A 12,105-nucleotide genomic window follows, 5' to 3' on the forward strand; every position below is an offset into this window, starting at 1 on the left:
AAATATAATTAGTATTGTTTTTATTAGTAATACTCTTAATAATGGAATGTTCAGACTTGTATTTTTTTTCAAGAGAAAGAATACTGTTGGTTTTTGTAAATGTATTTTTTTTAGTGTAGCTGTCTTTGCAAATCATCTTGATATATAAAGTGTGTTCAAAGTGCACTATAGTAGCGTCTAATAATAAACCTATTAATTTAATTTTTATTGATCATATCTCACATTGAACTATGACCCTAAAAATTTAATAAAGCAGTAGAGATAAAGTTAAATAATTATAAATATACATTAATTCACGTTCCCGATCCCTGTTAAATAAAGACGTGACAAATTAGTATATCGCTTTTTGATCGTAACCAAAGTAAACAAACCATCTGTCATAAATGACCTTTGTGACATTGACATTTCTTCTTCCCCATTTTGTCATTTTTCCAGTTGGTTGGGACGGCTTTTTTTTAACAAAATATACCAAAAAGTGATCCTTACAAGGATCACTAAAGAAATCTGGGCTTTCTAGAGAAAATATTAGTGAAAATGAACAAAATTATCCCTGTGGCTGCCAAGCTTTTGTCTGAAAATGGTGGAGTAATTACTGTAAGTGATCATGTTTGGTCTTTTATTGGATTTTGGGAGTTTGCCACGTGTAATTCGTGTTTTCCAGCGTATTTGGCGTTCCTACAATATGTTTTACCTTCCAGAAAGCCGCCGCCCCAGCAGTAACTACCTCTCAGGCCAAATACAGCACTAAAAGTGAAGCAGCATTTGAAGTTAAGGTGAGATAGTTTTCTCGATATTATGGTATGTTTTCCTCTCACCATACTCACCTTCATATAATGGCTGAAATACTGTCTCGTTAATACAATGGAACAATTTGACATGGTTGTTTATGTTTAGTATTACAAGTTATACTTAATTATGTAACATAACCTTCAAATGACATGATACTGTACACTCCAGATGTACAAATTATAGTAAACAATTTGATCTGCTCTTTCAGCGACGGTTTTCTCAGTTTATAGCCAGGGTGCTCGGTCCACCTGCATCTACTTTTCCTATCATAAAGACATTCTGTGATGTGAAATGTTCTGATGATAAAAATGACCAGAAAGTTGACCAGAAAGTTGACCAAAACAATGGGAGAAAATTAATTAAAAGTGTAATGTTTTCACCTTAATTTTTATTGTTTTAAATGAGCAGTGTAGTATCTAAGGATTGTCTCTTTATAAGTAATACTTTAGACTAGAAAGTAAATAAATCTGTATAACTTCATCAAATGACATTTTATTAAATGTTTGTAAATAATTTATTGGCAGTCTAATAGTCACCTTTCATAGTTAAAGATTAAAGTAATTGAGTGCTGTACCCTGCAAAAGTAATGTAAACAGAACATTTCCAAAAAATAGTGGGCTGGTATGTTTAGTGTAAAATTAGAAGTTGAGTAAATAGATAAATCTCTAGAATACAACCACATCTTAAACTAGTCTATAAGTTTCATGTATTTCTTTACACTCATAGCTTAGGTACACATATTATTATAATTGTATAGAATCCAGAATAGAGCCAAATGGTTTCATACATCACATCAACTCAGAAAAAAAATACATTAACTTAAAATATTCAGCATTTTCCTACTCAAGACTGATCTCATCTGTTAGCACAATTACCAAACCTGCTCCATCTGTCAACAGCCTTTTAAACTGCACAAGCTGGACCATGGCCCGTCCACCAAGACATCAGTCTCATCCGAGGAAGCCCTGGACATGTACCGGAAGCTGACTCTGCTGCGTCGGCTGGAGACGGCCGCCGGGAATCTTTACAAGGAGAAGATCATCCGAGGATTCTGTCACCTGTACTCAGGTATGTTAGGATTGGTGATTGGGGGATTGTTGTTTGGTGTTGTGTGAGATGTTTGTTGCAGTTCAAGATATCAGCAGTAACTGCTAGCTAATACTCGTTAAATACATCAGCAGGCATTCAAATAATTATATTTTCTTAGTTGTTTAAATCTTAGGTAATTATAATACATGTTTACTTTGTTACTTTCCTTTTTTTGCATTAACTGGTGTCTAATACATTATTTATGATTAGTTACTGAGGCTATAGAGGCGCTGAATGCTGAAATACTGGCCATAAACCTAGTTCAGCAACTTTACTTTAATATTACTTTTGTAGATGCCACAGATCACCCCCAATAGATTCCGCCTACAAGGCAAGCGACGCGCACCACGCATTAGCTCAATAAGTATAATAAAGAAACAAAGCTTGACAGCGCTCCTTTAGTTCTGACCAAGATTCAGACCCGCGCGTAGTGTGGAATAATAAACTGTTAAAAATCTTTTCCAACGAAAACATATGACATTTTAATGCCGTTTTGTGGTGTAAAGTGGTGTGGGAAGTCTTCTAAGACTTCAAACTTCCAAAAAGATGGAATTACTTTCCACCGGTAAGTGAAATCATAAAAAATATTTTATTATGTTAGTGAAGCAAAGGTCAATATATAATGGTTTATTAATAATAGAACTTACGCTATGCGTTGATGTCTTTTGAAAATGTCTCTTTCTCACCTGCGGTAATGAAATTACCTGTCCTTTTTTATCAAAATCACGCGATACTACTAGTGTTGTGTAGCGCCGCGTTCCGCGCTCAAGTTTTTATCGATCATTTTAACATATTTCAATTTACATGTAAAGTTAATAATAATAATTACAGCTTCAAAATACTACTTGTTAGTTTATAGAGTATATTTATTGGGTCGGGGGTTTTTTATACAAATGATGTTGGGATTTTACACGGCAAATTTTCTTATTTTTAAAGTGCAAGATTAATGCGGAACATTATTGTAATCGTTTGTTTTAGGTTTCCGCAATGCCCTGAAAGAAAAAGCAAATGGATAGATGCAGCACATCGTGGCGACCTTTGGTGACCAAATTAATCCATTTTAAAAATCAATAGTAATGCTATTTCTTCGCGTGTACTGATTATTGCTGCCCACTTCGTCGGCCTATGATTATGTATCGTCATAATTTTAGCCTATTTTTTCAATTATGTAAAATTTTATCTACTTATAATATGTAAGTCAAGAATAGCTTCTAATACGTACCTTTGTACCCTCATAATGTTATGGTTTTTTAAGTGTGTTTTTGATTAAATTGTAAGTACCTATTAAAGTATTAATTGTAAATATTAAATTGTAATTGTAAATTGTAAACTACACTACACTACCTTATACTACCCTACCCTACACTACCCTACCCTACCCTACACTACACTACACTACACTACCCTATCCTACCCTACCCTTTCTTTCTTACCTTTTAAACCTTCCCTGGAGTTCCACGAACATTTCAAGACCAAAATTAGCCAAATCGGTTCAGCCGTTCTCGAGTTTTAGCGAGACTAACGAACAGCAATTCATTTTTATTATAGTATAGACTAGCTGACCCGGCGAACTTCATACCGCCTCTTACCCTACACTACCCTACCTTTCCCTACACTACACTACCCTACACTACCCTACTCTACCCTATACTACCCTACACTACCCTACCCTACTACCCTACTACCTTACCCTACCCTACACCATCCTACACCACCCTACACTACCCTACACTACCCTACCCTACCCTACACTACCCTATACTACACTACCCTACCCTACCCTACCCTACCTTTCTTACCTTTTAAACCTTCCCTGGACTTCCACGAATATTTCAAGACCAAAATTAGCCAAATCGGTTCAGCCGTTCTCGAGTTTTAGCGAGACTAACGAACAGCAATTCATTTTCATTATATAGATTATTAAAATTATGTAAATAAATATTTTTCTCAAGAAAATCATTTTTATTTTCTAATTTTTAAAAAAATTATTTAACCTTACTTTACTGTTATATAATTTTTGTGACTTTAAATTTGTAGTTCGGAAAATCACAGGTCTTTCGTTGGAATTGATTCGCTATGACTATCTATCGATTAGTTGCTAACTCTGTGATTTCGGTGTCGCATCACTAGATCGTGGATGCGTTCTAGCGCGATTCTGAATTAGCCAATCACACGCCCGCTTGTTTGTTCCCCGCACACCCTTCCTTCCTCTAAATTTGGTGAGTTCGGTCCAGTGCAAATGTCGCATTAGGCGGAATCTATTGGGGGTGATCTGTGGTAGATGCTAATCAAACAGTTATATATTTTGTAACCAACTAAACTGTATCTAATAAATATATATTATTATAATTATTATACTCACACTGCTTATTGTTACTCAAGCAAGACTGATTGCAGTTTAAGGAGACTATAATTACTAACATCCCCCCCTCCACCACCAGGCCAAGAGGCAGTAGCAGTCGGCATGAAGGCAGCCATGCGGGAGCAGGACACCGTGATCACGGCCTACCGCTGCCACGGCTGGACCTACCTCATGGGAGTCTCAGCAGTCGGAGTGCTGGCTGAGCTGACTGGACGAGGGACTGGGTGTTCGAGGGGCAAGGGAGGGTCCATGCATCTGTACGGGAGGAACTTCTACGGAGGGAACGGGATTGTGGGCGCTCAGGTGAGGGTTGCGAAGTGGTTTTCTTTTGTTTTTAAAAAGACCTTGAAGATTGCATTGTATTTCTGTTAGACCAAGTGTTGTGAAGCGTTTTTCTTTATTTTTGTATTAAATTTGTTTGGATATGTTTGTGCAAAATATATAAAACCGCTTGACTAGAATTGGTCATTGTGGTGAAATTATTGGCCAGTCAAATCAGCAATCAGTCCTGCCTGACTGCCCAGGATGCATCATATAACAAACGAGTCACATTACGAGATCCTTTTGTGCATCCCAGGTCACATATCCTTGAATTTCTCCTCATGAATTATTTATTTAATAGAACCAACAGCGTTACCGGTTGATATTAGTTATTACTAGCTGTTCCCGCGAGCTCCGCTTCGCCTTAAAAAGTTTTCCCGTGGGAATTCCGGGATAAAAAGTAGCCTATGTTCTTTCTCAGGGTCTAGACCATATGTATACCAAATTTCATTCAAATCCGTTCAGTAGTTTTGGCGTGAAAGAGTAACAGACAGACAGACAGACAGACAGACACAGTTACTTTCGCATTTATAATATTAGTTAGGATTATGTGAAGGTGAAAGGGCCAATGACAGGATCCTGTTTAACAAATGGTTCCCATTCCCACCGCCAGGTGCCTCTAGGGGCTGGTCTGGCGTTCGCGCACAAGTACCGCGGCGACGGCGGCGTCAACTTCGCGCTGTACGGGGACGGGGCGGCCAACCAGGGACAGGTAAATGACATACGCTGAGTTGCAGAAAGGAACTTGACCATTTTATTCATTGCGCTTTACACATGTCGGTACTTTACGGAACTTTAAAGTATAAGCTAATGTCGACCTGCCTTTGTACCTCCTGCAGGTTGACTGGCAGAAAGTGCTTTTAGGATTAATTCCACCTGATTGTAAATTATTACCTACTGTTGTAAATTGTGCAATAAAGAATAAATAAACATATTGCTGCCTTGCTTTGGCAGTATACGGACAGAAAGAGACAGACGTAGATTTAATGCCGGTATTAGTTTAAAGTTCGTTCTTTGCGAGCGACTATTTATAATACATGGTTTTGAAATAGTTAATACATACTTATAACACTAGACTTAAATATATCATATGAACATTTTGGCTTTATTTTTGTGGTAAGGCGGTAATTTTTACAAGGATAAAAGAGAGTATCTTTGGTTTTCAGCTGTTCGAGGCGTACAACATCGCCAAACTGTGGAACCTCCCTTCGGTGTTCGTGTGCGAAAACAACGGATACGGTGAGTAGATGAGTAGAGAGTAGACTTTTATCAGTGAGAGAGACGATGTAACAGGCAAACCAGATAAAAAATGGACTGAAAACAGGAAATACAGATAAAAACGTTCCGATTTTTTATGTACTTTCATAAATAGCTTTTTTAATTTTTTTACTGGGCTAGTCACAGTTTAAATTTAGAATGTGGTTCTTGCTGTTTACACAAAAATACTTGAAATAACCCGCAATATTCTTATCACTTCTGTCTTTGTTTGATCTGTTTGCGTCACGACTCGTAGATCTGTTACATCGGCTGATAAGATGCTATCTGGAGAAGTTATCTGCATCGTACGAACGAACACATAAAAAAAAAAACACGCACTCACGCCTTGTACTAATGTACTCTCTTGCGGGGTAGGCAGAGGTGCAATGCTGCACCCACTTTTCGCCAGAGTGTTATGTTAGTCCAAATGTAATAGGGGGCGGGCTTATTGCCCACATCATATTGAACACATCTGCTAAAATAATAAATCTAACAAAAAAAAACGCATACAAATCTGCTTTGACTAAAGTTGGATGGAAGAGGGTTCCTCTTCCTCATTATGCAGAAGTTCTTATATTTAAGTATAGGAGTTTAGACCTTGGGGATATGTACTAAGGTTTCATTTGAATGAGCCAGGTGCAGGCACTAACACTCACACAGTGAATAGAATAGAGTGACACTGCTCTTGTATCTTATAATACTTTATGTTTAATTTCCTACTTGTCAAGGTTGTCAGGGTAGATTACTTACTTACTACACTCTCGAGCAACGAAAAACTTCCACCGGCCATTGAAGTTCTACAATATGCCAATGGAACTTTGTCATTGCTTGTGAGTGTATAAGCATTGGCCTTTTCGCTGCGCTATATAGTTTTACTTTCTGCAATTCTATTATGTGCAATAATTATTTATTTTATTTTTATTTATTTTCTATAATACAGCGAGTTATCAACTATTACTATTAGATAACAAAATGTTCTCTGTATTTATAATCTTTACCTTCTGTCCTCCCCAGGCATGGGTACAAGCAAGGACAGGTCCTCAGCGTCCACGGAATACTACACTCGAGGGGACTACATCCCCGGCGTGTGGGTGGACGGCATGGACGTACTGGCTACTAAGGAGGCCACGCGCTTCGCCATAGACTACTGCACTAGCGGGAAGGGTATGTAGTAATATACAAGTTCCGTGCGTCGATAAAACAGAGTTTAGATGGCGGATGCGTCGGTAAAACAGAGTTGGCATGGACGTGCTGGCTACTAAGGAGGCCACACGCTTCGCCATAGACTACTGCACTAGCGGGAAGGGTACGTAGAATAATTATTATAACAAGCGAGGGCTCTCTGAGGGTAAAAGTTCCGTGTCTGTACAATAGATGGCGCTAAACGGATGCGTCGGTAAAACAGACTCAGCATGGCTACTACAAGAGGCACAATAGGTCACGCGGTTCGCCATAGACTACTGCACTAGCGGGAAGGGTACGTAGAATAATAACAAGGCTCCGTGAGATGGCGCTAAACTGGTGCGTCGGTAAAACAGAGACTTACAAGTTTCTGGCAATAGATGGCGCTAAACTGGTGCGTCGATAAAACAGAGTTGGCATGGATGTGCTGGCTACTAAGGAGGCTACGCGCCTCGCCATAGACTACTGCACTAGCGGGAAGGGTAAGTAGTAACCTACAAGTTCCGTGCGTTGGTAAAACAGGTGGCATGGATTTTTCTGACTACTAATGAGGCCACCCGCATCGCCATAGACTACTGCACTAGCGGGAACGGTACGTTACAATAGAGGATTCAAATGATATCATTTCTGAAGCTGAAGAAATACTTAACGTATTTCTAACGGGTGCGTATTGCGACGTATAAAAACGAAATGTATAATTTCACATTAATAACGTTCACAACATATAATGAATGTTACGTATAACAACAAAATCTATATTTTCATAAGGTATAAGATTCAATTGGTATAACGTACATTTTATATAAAATCAAAATATATAATACTTACGAGGACTAATATGAATTCGTATAACATAAATTACGTATATAGTTTAAAATATATACTATCATTTAGTATAAAGTTCATAAAACATACTAACATATAACATAATCTATGTTTAATTACCCAACACCGTCAAACCCCCTAGCACCAAAACCTAAAGATAGGTGCGACGACGAGCAAAGCGAGGAGGAGCGTGTTAGGTGCACATGTTCGTCGAAACTAAAGCGGAGCGCAGCAAAGCGGAGCGGAGCGTTCCCCCCACATAACGTCAATAATAATGAAAGTACGATACGACAATCTTTTATACTTTTTCTGAATTATACATTATGATAATTATATAGAAGTAGTAGTTGTAGAATATATGTTATAAACGTTGTGCATTTTAATCGTTATATCAATTGAAATTATACTTTTTGAACGTTATTCTTTACGAAATTATGTATTTAGTTTGTTATGCACAGTGATCGTTATACTTAATAAATTTATATCATATGGGCGTATACCTTGTGAATGTTATACCATTCGTTTTTATACCTCGTATTACTTACCCATTTCTAACGTGTTCCATTTATGAAATCCCATACGACAAGCTCTTGTGAATATTAAATGCAGTGTCAAGGGCCTTCTTATTTACTTATGTGAAACAAATTAAAATAGAAATCCTAGCAATACTTCCGTGTTTGTGCAATAGATGGCGCTGAACCGGTGTGTAGGTCAAACAGAGCGCTTACTTACAATTTTATGGAATACCACATCGAGTGTTTGGATTTTTAGACCTATAAAATCATGCAAAGAGAATTTCACAAGCTTCTTTTCTACACTAATAACCTCCAAACTTCTCCGCAGGTCCGCTAGTCATTGTTTAAGACTGTGAGACTTCATTTTTCTCAGCACTCAATTAAAATTCCTATCCTCTCCCCAGGCCCGCTAGTCATCGTTTATGACTGTGAGACGTCATTTTTCTCATCACTCAATTAAAATTCCTAACCTCTCCACAGGCCCGCTAGTCATCGTTTAAGACTGTGAGACGTCATTTTTCTCATCACTCAATTAAAATTCCTATCCTCTCCCCAGGCCCGCTAGTCATCGTTTATGACTGTGAGACGTCATTTTTCTCATCACTCAATTAAAATTCCTATCCTCTCCCCAGGCCCGCTAGTCATCGTTTATGACTGTGAGACGTCATTTTTCTCATCACTCAATTAAAATTCCTAACCTCTCCACAGGCCCGCTAGTCATCGTTTAAGACTGTGAGACGTCATTTCTCTCTCTCTAAATTCCTAACCCTCTCCACAGGCCCATTTTTCTCATAACTCAATTAAAATTCCTAACCTCTCCCCAGGCCCGCTAGTCATCGAGATGGAGACCTACCGCTACGGGGGCCACTCCATGTCGGACCCGGGCACGTCGTACCGCACCCGGGACGAGGTGCAGGAGGTGCGCCAGACGAGGGACCCCATCACCAGCTTCAAGGACAAGCTGTTGGCCAACGAGCTGGCGACGCCGGACCAGCTGAAGGTAGTGTAGTGTGTAAAAGTTCCGTGGTTGTGCTATAGATGGCGCTAGCTTATAGTGAGTCGGTAAAACAGAGTGAATGTAAAAGTTCCGCGGTTAAGCTATAGATGGCGTTAGCTTATAGTGCGTCGGTAAAACAGAGGTGGCACGAAGGTACTGGCTAATAAGGAGGCCACATAGACTTGTCGGACCCGGGACGAGGTGCAGGAGGTGCGCCAGACGAGGGACCCCATCACCAGCTTCAAGGACAAGCTGCTGGCGAACGAGCTGGCGACGCCGGACCAGCTGAAGGTAGCGTGAAATGTGTGGGAGTGGATTTGTGAAACCTAAGTTAAAATGCTCACAGCTGTAAACTAAAGTGACTCGCAAGCGGGGTAGGTCGCGAGCCCTTGGGAGATTAAGGACAAAGTTGAGCTGTATCGCCATTTTGAAATGATCAAAATGCACTTAGAGTAGACACAAATGTTTCATACAGTATTTAGTCTCCTGTTTTAACCAGAGTGAAACGTGTAGGACTGAATTTCCAAATTGATTTTTTATTTTTTTTAACTTAAAAACCGTAACGTGAAATGTGTAGGAATGTATTTGGTTGAAACTAATGAATGCCAACAAGAACGTATACGACGAAACGAATTAATTAGTTTTTTCGATTAACATAAACACAAGGAAGTGTCTTAGATATGTTTCTTTAATCAATAAAATAACACGACGTGCATTTTTTAATTGATTAGAAAATACTGTTATGACCATGAACCTTTGCGACCTTGTCAACAAAGCTACAAACTAACATACCATATTTCATCGTCCCCAGGAAATCGACATCGCAGTCCGCAAAGAAGTCGACGAAGCGACGAAACAGGCCAAGTCTGACGCCGAAATCGGAGTAGAGGAACTATCGGCAGACATTTACGTCAACAACCTTCACAACGAGATCCGGGGGGTCACGCCAATGGCACCCCTACAGCATATCAGCGTAGCGCAGAGGGCCTAGACATCTCAAATAGCTCATCGTTCGAGGTAAAAGTTCCAAAAAATATAAATAGATGGCGCTGAAATAGAAATGTGTTGGTCAAACAGAGCGCACAAAATTGAAAAGCGTTAGTATTTTACCTCAAACGTATTTAGCTCCAGTGATTTTCTTTATTTTAATAGTACACAATAAATTGTATGGATATCTTTTCTTGACGTCGAAAATAATGCTGTCTCTGTTGCACATTTGTGTCAACTGTTGCAATAGATTTGACAGTATGAAGACTAGATGGAGATATAAAATATTAACAGTTGTACTTTAAAAGGAGAAAGGAAGTATAATTCTGTTGTTGAAAGGAATATTAAAGATGTTATTTATTGAAATTATTTGTTCGCGTCTGAAATTGTATAGAGAAGAATTGAAAGAATAAAGTGAGTTGCCAATTCATTTTGTGGTCCATTTTTATATACATACATAGTAATTTTTGCCGAGTGTAGTCGTAAATGAATAGTGCGTTTTAGTATGGGTATTAAAATTTATTTTGCCTATTTTTTGTACAAATCTTGATATTATAAATAGAAATCTTTGCAAACTAAAATGAAAACAGGTTTAGCTTAAAATATATGAAAAGGATATAAAAATTGGTTATGTTTAAATCCGATTATGTTTTTAGCCTACAAATTTTGTACCAATTTATGTTGCATTATTTATCGTTAATTTGTAAGAGAAATATATTATTGCTAAAAAATCCTTTTATGCTTTTTTATCTGAAATATTGAGCGATTCCAGTAGACATTAGATATGATAGAAAACAAATTAGTATATTGTTTTAAACCTTTTTATTTCGATTACAACATCTAACTGAACAAACTAAATAAGTTAATTTACAATAGAAATATAACTTAAGCGAAATTTTGAGCGCCACTGTCTTGTTATTCTATACCTACTCTAAAAATGCTAAATTAATATAAGATTTGGGCCCAATATCATTCATACACAAACCATTTATAGTTAGGCATCAAATCAAACAGAGACAAAATATTACCACGCAAAATATTACTTTTAATTATATTCCAATATTAGGAGGAATAAACCTCTTTCAACAAGCGTCAGTAAATCCTCATTCGTCTTCTTCTGTCAACATTATCGACGTAGATAAACGTCACTTTATCGCGATTCGCAATATATACTTATTTATTTATTTGTAAGTTGCAATATATACAGCGTGTTTGGTGCATGCCCATTAAACGAGTTTATCGACGTGATAACAGACCCGTGATATAGCGTGGTAATCTTTTATCTATATTACTTATAAATAATATTCGTCAGAACTTAGAACTAGGCAACAAAAATAGATAAATCTGTGAAAGTTGCATTTTAATAAGCTCAACAAAAAAATTCAATCATCATAATGTCATATATTCGGGATTAAAATAAAGCAGACTATTCAACCAATATATAAAGAGAAAAAAAAGATTTATGAGGATTTTTTTTATAAATAGGGTAATGAATTTTTCTAACTAATCTAATTATATTACACCACACTCGAAGCATTCAAAGTATCACTTATAATACTGGAGAATAAATTAAGTTCATTGTTAAAACTAGTTAAATAATAATTGTTAAGTACGTGATAAGTACCGTTGTTGTTGTTGCATACCATCTTTGGCAAAATATTAATGTTTTTAACTATGTATTCAAAAAAGTATTGATTCAGTATATATCTGTTTTAAATACAGGTATGCCACCATACTTATTACTCATGTCATACAAATATAACTTTGAAGATTTTATTAGG

At 37.4% G+C, this 12,105-nt stretch overlaps 1 protein-coding gene across 2 annotated transcripts; it reads left to right on the plus strand.

The window, feature by feature from the left end:
* Window positions 1-390: 390 nt before the first annotated feature.
* LOC119694268 (probable pyruvate dehydrogenase E1 component subunit alpha, mitochondrial) lies at window positions 391-11,057 on the plus strand. 2 transcript variants are annotated; one of them, XM_048625414.1, is made up of 10 exons: window positions 392-594; window positions 699-773; window positions 1,689-1,857; window positions 4,320-4,543; window positions 5,175-5,273; window positions 5,728-5,800; window positions 6,833-6,982; window positions 9,165-9,250; window positions 9,539-9,628; window positions 10,149-11,057. In XM_048625414.1, the coding sequence occupies exons 1-10, from the start codon at window positions 535-537 to the stop codon at window positions 10,326-10,328; spliced, it is 1,206 nt and encodes a 401-aa protein (XP_048481371.1). In that variant the 5' UTR covers window positions 392-534; the 3' UTR covers window positions 10,329-11,057. The 2 variants fall into 2 exon arrangements, with proteins under 2 accessions (XP_048481370.1, XP_048481371.1); XM_048625413.1 differs by lacking the exon at window positions 9,539-9,628 and having other exon boundaries at window positions 391-594; window positions 9,165-9,340.
* Window positions 11,058-12,105: the final 1,048 nt, after the last annotated feature.

The sequence above is a fragment of the Plutella xylostella genome, chromosome 14 (genome assembly GCF_932276165.1).
Source record: "Plutella xylostella chromosome 14, ilPluXylo3.1, whole genome shotgun sequence".
Lineage (NCBI taxonomy): Eukaryota > Metazoa > Arthropoda > Insecta > Lepidoptera > Plutellidae > Plutella > Plutella xylostella.

Coding starts and splice junctions, on each gene's coding strand:
- LOC119694268 (XM_048625413.1), top strand. CDS start 535: ATGAACAAAATTATCCCTGTGGCTGCCAAGCTTTTGTCTGAAAATGGT. Junction 774..1,688: donor AAGCAGCATTTGAAGTTAAG/GTGAGATAGTTT, acceptor ATCTGTCAACAG/CCTTTTAAACTGCACAAGCT. Junction 4,544..5,174: donor ACGGGATTGTGGGCGCTCAG/GTGAGGGTTGCG, acceptor TCCCACCGCCAG/GTGCCTCTAGGGGCTGGTCT.